Source organism: Pholcus phalangioides, unplaced genomic scaffold (genome assembly GCF_987345545.1).
Source record: "Pholcus phalangioides strain wild (caught in Gottingen) unplaced genomic scaffold, Ppha-v1.0 ptg000020l_1, whole genome shotgun sequence".
Lineage (NCBI taxonomy): Eukaryota > Metazoa > Arthropoda > Arachnida > Araneae > Pholcidae > Pholcus > Pholcus phalangioides.
The window spans coordinates 4,452,787-4,463,683 of NW_028301613.1; the positions used below are offsets into that span (position 1 = coordinate 4,452,787).

Here is a 10,897-nt window from a genome sequence, read left to right on the forward strand (position 1 = left end):
ACAGTAAAATCAGACAAACTCTATTTTTAAAAACTTTAAATTTATTAATTTTTGTTCATTAATCGAGAATTTACCATATTCAAGTGATTATGTATAATACCAAGCTGGTATTGGTAAATATGATAATCCGGCAATATATTATTTGGTTAACTGAACATTATGGTAATTCAGAATTATAGTTAGTTTGTGTGCACGTGTTAATACGTATGAAAGCCAACATTATAAGATTGATTATGTTGTTATGTGTGTGTGAATGTTTTTATCTTCTTCCCACTTATTTTAATTCAATTTTTATCAGCATTACCATCATTTCACGGTAATCATTTCCGGGTAAAGATAATTAATCGGTTTGATGAAGAGAAGAAGGGTTATAAGTTTTTCCATATATTTATCAAACTTCCATTTCTTTTTTTGGGAATTATGCATAATCGCAGGTGAAAGTGGTAAATGCTGAGAAATTTGAAAACACATACACACACATTTATAGGAACTAATAGCGACCGAAGCCAAACGTCTTAATAAATACGAAAGTCGTATAAACTTTTGCTCCCATGGGTGTCCGTTATCCAGAGATTTTATTGTATATACATGATAATAATGACGAAAGATGACCAATACAAGATAACAATTGAATCTTATTTCAACATAATTCATCATACCATGATCAAATATCTCATAATTATTCAAATTTTATTCAATGTATGCGTGTGTGTTCGGTTTCAGAATCAAACTACATGTTCGTGGGGGGATGAAAAGTCAAGAAAAAAATTTATACACAGCCGTATACAGTAAAACCTCGTTAAGGCGTAGTCCTAATAAGTTATATTACTCCGGTTAAGTCATCGTTCTTGGTCGTCGTGGCTTCGCTCCACCGTGTACTCTTTTGTAGCGGTTCAAGTTAAGCATTTCAGATGATGTTTTACCACAGAGATCAGGACTCTTGTGGCTTCCCTCCAGTGTGCGTTTTTTTGTGAGTGTTCAAACTATTGGTGTAAGAAAACGTTTTACCGCAGAGATCACACTTATATGGCTTCTCTCCCGTGTGAATTCTTTTGTGAATATTCAAATGACCGATTTGAGAGAAAGTTTTACCACAGGAATCGCACTCATGTGGCTTCTCTCCGGTGTGCGTTCTTTTGTGTGTCTTGAAATTACTGATGTGAGAAAACGTTTTACCACAGCAATCGCACTCATGTGGCTTTTCTCCAGTGTGGGTTCTTTTGTGTCTGTTGAAACTACTGGCGCCAGAAAACGTTTTACCACAGCAATCGCACTCATATGGCTTCTCTCCAGTGTGAACTCTTTTGTGAATATTCAATTGACCGATTCGATAAAACGTTTTACCGCAGAGGTCGCACTCATGGGGTTTCTGTCCAGTGTGGGTTTTTTTGTGAATGTTCAAACTACTGATGTAAGAAAACATTTTACCACAGAAATCGCACTGATGTGGCTTCTCTCCAGTGTGGACTCTTTTGTGAATATTCAAATGACTGATTTGAGAAAACGTTCTACCGCAAATGTCGCACTCATGTGGTTTCTCTCCAGTGTGGGTTCTTTTGTGTCTGTTCAAAGTACTAACGACAGAAAACGTTTTACCACAGCAATCGCACTCATATGGCTTCTCTCCAGTGTGAACCCGTTTGTGAATATTCAAATGACCGATTTGATGAAACGTTTTACCACAGAGGTCGCACTCATGTGCTTTCTGTCCAGTGAGGGTTCTTTTGTGAATGTTCAAACTACTGATTTTAGAAAACTTTTTCCCGCAGAGATCGCACTCATGTGGTTTCTCTCCAGTGTGGACTCTTCTGTGAACATTCAAATGACCGATTTGAGAAAAAACTTTACCGCAAAGACCACACTCATGTGGTTTTTCTCCAGTATGGACTCTTTTGTGAATGTTCAAGGAATCGATGTGAAAAAAAGTTTTACCACAGTAGTTGCATTCATGTGGTTTTACTCCGGTATGAGTTATTTTGTGTCTGTTCAAACTACTAACGGCAGAAAACGTTTTACTACAATGATCGCACTTATATGGATTCTCTCCGGAGTGGATTCTTTTGTGTCTGTTCAAACTACTGATCTCAGAAAAAGCTTTACCACAGCAATCGCACTTATGAGGCTTATCTCCAGTGTGGACTCTTTTGTGAATATTCAAATGACTGATGCGAGAAAACGTTTTGCCGCAGAGATCGCACTCATGTGGCTTCTCTCCAGTGTGGACTCTTTTGTGAGTATTCAAATGACTGATCTGAGAAAACCTTTTACCACAGTAAGTGCACTCATATGGCTTCACTCCAGTATGTATTCTTTTGTGTGTCTTCAAACTACTGATTCGAGAAAAAGTTTTACTGCAAAGATCACACTTGAATGGCTTCACTCCAGTGTGAACTCTTTTGTGAATGTTTAATTGATAAAATTGGGAAAAAGTTTTACCACAGTAGTTGCACACATGTGGTTTTTCTCCCGTGTGTACGCTTTCGTGTTGGTATGAGTTAGCCATTTTTCAGAAAATGTTTGGATGACAAGAATTTTCCCTATATCACATTTCTTAGAATATGCAATTTTCTGGTGCGCTTGTTCTCTTCCACTTCTCAAAAATGTTTTACAGCATTGAGTTTCATACCGGTTTTCTTTAATACGTACGTGATATAGCGAGAGATAGATTAGGAATATTTCACACACGAGGTGGCAGTACAATTCGGATTATCACATCCGTTTTATAACCTCATAGAGTGATCTCTGTTACCTCTCATCTATCAATTGATCCTGTCATACAAGAGAAGCAGAGATGGCAGACATTTTTCGATATATCTTACAATGCTTATCCTATTGGATATTTGCTGGAAGAACTGTAGAGTCTTTGTGCAATCTAACAAAATCTATAATTCTTTCTTGCGGGTTCCAACAATGATTTTCAATTACCTGCAAAAGAAAAGAGGAACTATCATTATAAATTCTGAATTGATTCTTACCAATTTATTCACTCGAATTACTCTTAATACACTTCATTTTGGAAACATTTACTGCATTGTAGAGTGTACTTTTGGCAGGTTATAAGTTTTATAAAGTATATACATTCGTAGTCTAAAAAGAAAACCGACTAATCAAATACATTTTTTTTGATAGGTCGTTAAAAATGTGAAATTTGCAATTTAATTAAAAAGCAAACCAATGACCGTTTTATGAATGAACAGAGAGAATTTGGTCGCCCACACTGATATTTGCTTACTGATGATCCGAAGTTATTAGAGTTGAAGATTAAGTTATTAGAGTATATAGATTAGGAATATTTCACACACGAGGTGGCCACGATCGCATTGAAGTTTGTGATGTATTATCACATCAAACATGTGGTCAAAATTTAATTTCATTCATTCATTGTGAAACTCCTTCGTCCGTTTCCCACCGATTACATGATAAACTGTGGAGCAGGGTTAATTTTTCTAACTACTTGTGTGAAGACACTGAAATGCCCGAACCCATACTGATTGTTGGACTCTGGCCCGATCTCTCGACCAGTTTTGTTAAGTGTCGGCCATTTCGCACGCTATCCAATATCGGAGTTTTGCCGTGACGTACATATACGTTCACACTCAGGGGCGTACGCAGGGAGAGGAAGAAGGGTCCCGTATTCCTCCCAAAACGATCAAAAATTATAAAGATATTTTTAAATATCTCTCTGTAAAATGATTAAAACATCGAAAGAAAATATATTTACCGTGTAGGCCTATACTCGCATATAAGCAGAGTTTTTTTTGGTGTTGAAAAATTCATTCTGTAATTGGGGATGGAGGGGGGGGGGATTCCCTCCCCCGTCCTTATTGACACTAACGAGATATCTATCTCTCGCCTCCTTAAACTCCGCCCCCCCCTTATTTCTAATGACGAGTCTAGAGAGGCCTTTTGTGTTTCTTTCCTACTTGGCATGTTTTCCATCCACCCTTCCTACCTGTCGGATCAACTGCCAAAGTGCGGAGGCAGCTTTTGTTCCCATTTTTATGACAAAAGGACAAAGACAGTTGTTTTGATGTACTCTTCCCCCCCCCCCCTTGGGGCAGTATAGATAGCTGAATACAGAATATCATGCATACAGTTTGAACCATATAAAAAGATAGAGTATTTCTGGGTTTATTACACTGATGTCGTTATGCCCGCGTTTCAAACACGTTTGGGATTCGCGGTGCATTGTGGGGTACATCTACGTCACCATCGTTAAAAGTTGAATTTTCTCACCGCGTTACTAGCGATCTTCGTTATCGTCATCGCTACGGGAAGAGGTAGCTAACGAGAAGATTGGATCAGCACCTCCTAGAGATAGAAGGCCTCTGCACTGTTTGCCATAAACGTCATTCGGACTACCTAGCAAGTTTGCCACATTTTGAAACACAGCATCCTGTTTCTTTTCTTTTTATTTTGGCGTGGAATCTTCCGGATTGGTTCACAAATACCGCAGAGTGATTGGATGTGGGGCATAGAAATCGCCAATTCTGAGCCCGATCATTTCTTTTCCTCACAACGATGATACTGACACGAGCAGGGAATTTTTTTCGCTGAATATTCTGGGGGAAAATGGACTACTTTACTGAGTCACAAGCAGAGTGTGGAGGCCTTCTATCTCTAGGAGGTGCTGACCGAACCCACGTCCTTTCACAAGTGGTGAACATGGCCTGAGTCAGGTCCGGCCGTTCATGTACGGTCCCGTTCAGTACACACGAGCTCCAAGGAAAGATTGAGATATGCGTTGCCCTTGTAGTCTAGTGCGTTCACCCGGAAAGTGAAAGGACGTGGGTTCGATTCCCCGCAAAGGAAGTTGAATTTTCCCTCTTTCCAAAAACTCATCTTCGCAACAGCCAGTTGTTAAAAACCTTCGGATAATAATAATAATAATAATAATACCAACGCACGTGCTGTAGCATTCGTTGGTAGTGATGATGATTATCCGCAGCGTAGAAAATTATCTGATTGGTCCATCACTTCGTTAGCTAACGCTAGCCTCGGCCCGAGTAGTTTTTCGTGACGAATGGTCGATGAGGTTTGCGTTAGACGGGTCGTTGAGAATTTGCTTTAAGCGTGTGACGTTACTAGCGACTTCGTTTTTTACTTCGTTTACTGCACCACTCGGGCACCACCTTCACAGGTCTAATTTTCTTTGTGTTTGAAACTGATGAAAGGGGCCGTTCAATTATTACGTCAGCAATTTTTCAGCCATTTTTGACCTTCTCCCCCCCTTGTCAGCAAAACTCCGACCCCTCCGTCAAAAATTTTGGTCATCTCTGCTCCCTACTTCCCATCACATATTGGTGGGATCAGAGACTGTACGCGGGGAGGGGAGACATGGGCGGCTCCGGCCCCCTCCCCACAAGCAAAGGATCATTTTTTTTAAATGCAAAAAATATATTTTTTTAAAAATCAAAATTGCGAAAGAAAATGCCTTTATATGTTATTATAATTCAATTTCTGTTAATTTCAATGCTATTCAAAGGCTAAGAACTCAACATTTCTTTTTAAGAAATTCATTGTGACCCACCCTCTAAGCCATATAATGATAAATACTTGGCCCGTGAACCAAATGTGGCCCGGGAGGGGGGGTGGGCTATCTGATGTGGCCTGCCCCCCCTCAAACGTAATTTTGTAAAAATGAACTAAGCGGCACATTTACAGATCGCTTAGGCGACCCATGGCACAATTCCAGAGCATTTAGGCAGCCCGTGGCACATCTTCCGGATCACACAAGTAGGCATGTGGGCACATTCACAGATGAACACTTAAGCGATCTGTGGCACATTTAGAAATCCCTTGAGTGACAGTTGGCACAGTTTTAGAGCACCCCCCAGTGCGGCTCTACATCACTCAAGTTACCCCCGGCACAAAATGAGTACCCACTGCAACCAGCAAAAAATCAGTAATGGCGAGAAATGACTTGCGGACCAGTAACGCATGAACAAATAGGAGGAACAATTTTCGGACCAGCAAAGAATGGACAGGAGAAATATTTTGCGGACCGGCGAAAATGAACGAATAGGAGAGTTAATTTTGTGTACCAGGGCAAAAACAAATAAATGGGAGGAATAGTTTGTGAATGGCAAAAAATAAATAATTATGCAAGAAAATATGCGGACCAGTAAACAAAATGATTACATGGAGGAAATAATTTTCGGACCGGGCAAAGTACATGTGAGGAATAATTTGCAGACCGGCAAGAAATAAATAAATAGGAAAATTCATTCAAAGACCGGAAAAAATGAACAGGAGAAATAATTTGCGGATTGGCGAAATAAATAAATAAAAGGGAAAGTCATTTATAAGCTCACAGCAGAGATCATCATCTCTCCCCCCCACCCCAAGCGAAATATGCAATGAGTAGGGTGACCATACGTCCCGTATTTCCCGTGACAGTCCCGGTATTTTCTGTATTTTTGGCCGTCCCGACTTTTTGGCAAAAGTGTCCCGGTTTTTCCCGTATTTTACACGAAGTCTACTTACATTTTTATTCTTTATTGGTCAAAGATTGAAATTACTTTTCAACTAGTAAACTACATTACTACTATATTATGACAATTACAACTATAAATGAGAATATTAATCTCCCACATTTGTCTTGGTGAACGTTTTTTTTTTTTTTTTTTTTTTTTTTTTTTTTTTTTTTTGTGAAATTCATTTTAATCCACTGCAATTTGCAGTAACGCTTCATTTCCCGCCATTGAGATTTTTCCGTAATTTTAACAATATTTGGCAACTTTGCTCGGTTTTGGCGATAATTGGCGATGTCCTGTATTTGGAATCTCAATGTCCCATATTTTTCTCGAGGAAATATGGTCAGCCTAGCAATGAGGCTTCTCGAACAGACGTCATAATCATCATCAGCATCACTCCTGAGGGACACATGTCCTGGATGATCCCCATAGAGATCGATGTTAAAATTGCCGATTTTAGCGTAGAAATGCGAAAATTTAGTGGGGTTTTCTGACACATCAATAATTTTAAAAATCGAATTGAATCTTTGGTTTTCGAAATATTGAGTTCGCTTAGAGATGCGAAGCACAGAAAACTGTATATAAAATAATGAGCCAGACCCACTTTTGAGGTGGATATCCATGCAATAACATTGATTTCAGCTTTTTATTTATATCTTCTCAAGCACTAAAATGAAAATTAATGTCTCCGTATTGTCTTATATTATCCAATTGCGTCAATCCGTATAGTTTAGGATGTTTCGAAACTAATTATGGGCCCATATAAATCAAAGTCGGCAGCTTTAATCAAGCATTTTTTGAAGCAAAAACAGGCAGATCGATAACTTGAAGTTAATAAAATAAATTTTAAATATCTAGCTCCCATTAAAAAGAAGAAAAAACTATTCATTTCTATGTTTCTTTAATTTAGATTTGTTTCTTTCATGAATCGCGCAGGAAGTCGCCATATTGGTTACCTTGTATGTCCCTCAAGAAAGCGGGATCAATCAATCCGTTGAAAATTACCTGCGTATCAACGTTTTTGATTAAATAATAAATTCAAGAAAACCTCGACTAAAAAAAAGAGAAAAATCGGAACGGAGGAAAAATTGGGGGGGGGGGACTGTCCCGGAAAACTGTACGGGACGTACGGTCACCACATTCACAACAATTTGTAAAATCAGTCCCGTTTTAACGCATAGGCCCACCCGGCCGCCTCAAGAGAAGAGGAGCCTCACAAAAATGAGATTCAGTTGAAATTTTCTAAAATTCACCTGGTAGGGCCTCAGAAAAGCCACATGGCCCGGGGGGCCCATGACGCTCTTAAGACGGCCCCGTGTAAAATCACCCATCCCAACAGCGAGCTCTAGATCCGCCACTGGCTCACAGAAAGTAAATAGGAAAAAAACACTCGATGAATTTTCCCTCCTCTCATTAGAGCGCCAAACATGCGCCGAGAAGAGAGCCAAAAGCTTCCATCACCCTCATACAAGGAAGGAAAGCTCAAGAGAGGATCTGAAATAGTGACTTACCTGGTAAATCTTTCTTGTTCGCAATAAATCCATCCGATGAGTACGTTAATTCGGACGGGGATGAATTAAATTTATTTAAAAAAATGCACAAAGATTAAATTTGTCGCACGAATCACGATCACAGACTCCACTCCGTGAGAGAGAGAACGAAACGCCAGCCAGTGGGATGCCTAGATAAACAACAAAAGAATTTCCTTCCGGTAGGTTTTTCCCTATATATCCCACAAGCCTCGGATCTCTCCCGACAAATATTCCCTTAACGATTTTTCCCCCCTTATTGATTTGTGACGTCATGGTTCTTCTATTTCCCTGACGGATCTATTTACGGCCGTATTCACCAACACAGTTTCAACTGCAATCGCAGGTGGAAGGATTGAAGATCGAAACGGATTGGTTAAATTAAGGATTTTAACCAATCCGTGTCGATCGCTGATCGTTTAACCTGCGATCGCAGTTGAAACTATGTTGGTGAATACGGCCGTTAGAGATATGTAAATTTCGCAAAAAAAAAAAAAGAAAGAGAAAAAAAATGCAAATGCAGAAATTTCGCATTTATTCGCAAAAAAAAAATCAAAATCCGAAATTCCAAAAAAGTTTAATATATAATTAGGGTGACCATACGTCCCGTATTTCCCGGGACAGTCCCGGTATTTTCAGTTTTCTTGGCCGTCCCGACTTTTTAGCAAAAGTGTCCCGGTTTTTCCCACGAAGCGTACTTGAATTTTTATTCTTAATTGAAATCAAAGATTGCCATTATTTTTCAACTCATAAATTATTTTATGATAATTACAACTATAAATAAGAATATTAATCTCCCACATTTGTCTTGGTGAACGTGGTTTTTCGTGGAATACATTTTAATCCACTGCATTTTGTAGTAATGCATTATTTCCCACCATTGTGATTTTTCCGTAATTTCAACAATATTTGGCAACTTTGTTTGGTTTTGGCCAGTAATTGGCGATGTCCCGTATTTTCCCGTATTTGGAATCCCAATTTCCCGTATTTCTCTCGAGGAAATATGGTCAGCCTATATATAATTCGAGTATATACGGGGTGATTATAAAAAAACTATCCCGGCATATGGGCCCCTAACTATCATACCATTCACAGAAACTGAATGAAATTTTGGCATAAGGTATTTTGAGGTATGCTCTCAAGAATGATATGGAAAACAACAGTGTCACTCTAACAGTTACGGTTACAGTGAGAAAATTTCGAAAATATCAAATGGCAACACCAAGTTTTTTGTATTGGAATGGGATCTCCATTGTGAAAAACACTAAATAGCGTTGGAATGGCACCTGTAGCACGAAAATCCCCGGAGCTAGGCAAGGACTTTGCCGTGCACCAGAGCATTAATGTTCGTTTCATTCGTCACACCGTTTCTTCGATCCCACAAGGCCTGATTAGTCCTCCACAAGGTCATGTGGAAAATTTGTGAAACACAATAAAACGCTTTATTTTATGCTGCTTCTCTGTCCTTATTGGTTGTCCTCATCTACCGCCGGTGATTTTCGTGCTACAGTTGCCGTTCGAACGCTATTTAGGGTTTTTCACAATGGAGATCACATTCCAATACAAAAAACTTGGTGTTGCCATTTGATATTTTCGAAATTTTCTCACTGTAACCGTAACTGTTAGAGTGACACTGTTGTTTTCCATATCATTCTTGAGCGCATACCTCAAAATGCCTTATGCCAAAATTTCATTCAGTTTCTGTGAATGGTATGATAGTTAGGAGCCCATATGTCGGAACAGTTTTTTTATAATCACCCTGTATACAAAACCGGTTACAACTTGTACTCATGTTACAACATACCCTACTTAAAGTGCCATACGTCCCGATTTTTCTGGCTGTCCCGACTTTTAAGCAAAAAATTGACCCGGTTATCCACGTATTTGCAACGAAACCACACAATTTGACTTCTTATTCTTCATTTTATTCATCAAATCGACGAATAAAATGATCTTCCCAACTCGGAAATTATGTTACGACAATTACGACTGCAAATGAGAACATTCATCTCACATATTTGTCATGTTTTTCATTTCAATTTCACTGGAATTTGAAGAGGCTTTTATGTGTCATTTCCCGCGATAACCTGCACGCGTTTCTCGCGATTTCCGCCCTCTCAGCGTGGTTTGCGACACCATGTCCCATTGCAATTTCTGTTCGTCTTGATGCCTACTAACAACAAAAGAATACATTTTTGGTCGTGGGGGGGTTGGGGGGGGGGTTGTCAGGAGGCTCGTGCTCCCCACCCTGCCGTACGCCTCTACTCTTAATATGCATTAAGCGGTCGGGAGCGAGGCTTCTGATAACATTTTGCCGACGGGGAGGGGAAGAGGGGGGTGAAATATGGCTAAAAATCCGCTTACGTAATTATTGAATGTCCCTTACTTTCAGGTTCCCCCAGTAGGGAGACAATGATCCAAAGGTGCTCATGCAGTAGAAGCTACAAGTATAACGCAGGGTCCTATGGACTGACTCGGGGGGGTGGGGGGCGATGAGAGAGGAAAATTTTCTCTGAAGGGGGCGATGGAAAATAAAAATTCAGATTCGGATAAAAATTATCTTACAGTAATGCCAAAAAAAATGACAGCAAATATTCTTATTTGAAATCGGAATTTTTTTTTTGAAGTAGTTAATCTCGTCACAAGATGACGCTAGTGTACTATACCAAAAAAAAAGGGACCGGAGGCGTGGCAAGTTACGTGAATTGAAGCTGCAAGGTTTGACTGAAGAAGCAATAAATTACCGCCAAGATTTCTAGAATATGTAGATCAAAGAGCGGTTCAAGATCTTTAATACAGCTTTGATGTAGATTATATCGACATTGAGCCAGCCGGCTTTTGTTTGCAGACGTTGTTGATGCGCGATCAAATTTGCAATTTTTTCGCCGAGTG

At 39.5% G+C, this 10,897-nt stretch overlaps 1 protein-coding gene across 1 annotated transcript; it reads right to left on the minus strand.

The window, feature by feature from the left end:
- Positions 1–673: 673 nt before the first annotated feature.
- On the minus strand, positions 674–8,154 carry LOC149070792 (uncharacterized). Its single transcript, XM_089248770.1, has 2 exons — positions 7,988–8,154; positions 674–2,925 (listed from the first exon to the last, which is right to left on the minus strand). The coding sequence occupies exon 2, from the start codon at positions 2,501–2,503 to the stop codon at positions 932–934; it is 1,572 nt and encodes a 523-aa protein (XP_089104896.1). The 5' UTR covers positions 2,504–2,925; positions 7,988–8,154; the 3' UTR covers positions 674–931.
- Positions 8,155–10,897: the final 2,743 nt, after the last annotated feature.

Excerpts from the sequence above, each read along its gene's own strand:
- LOC149070792 (XM_089248770.1), bottom strand. The coding sequence starts at position 2,503 with ATGGCTAACTCATACCAACACGAAAGCGTACACACGGGAGAAAAACCA.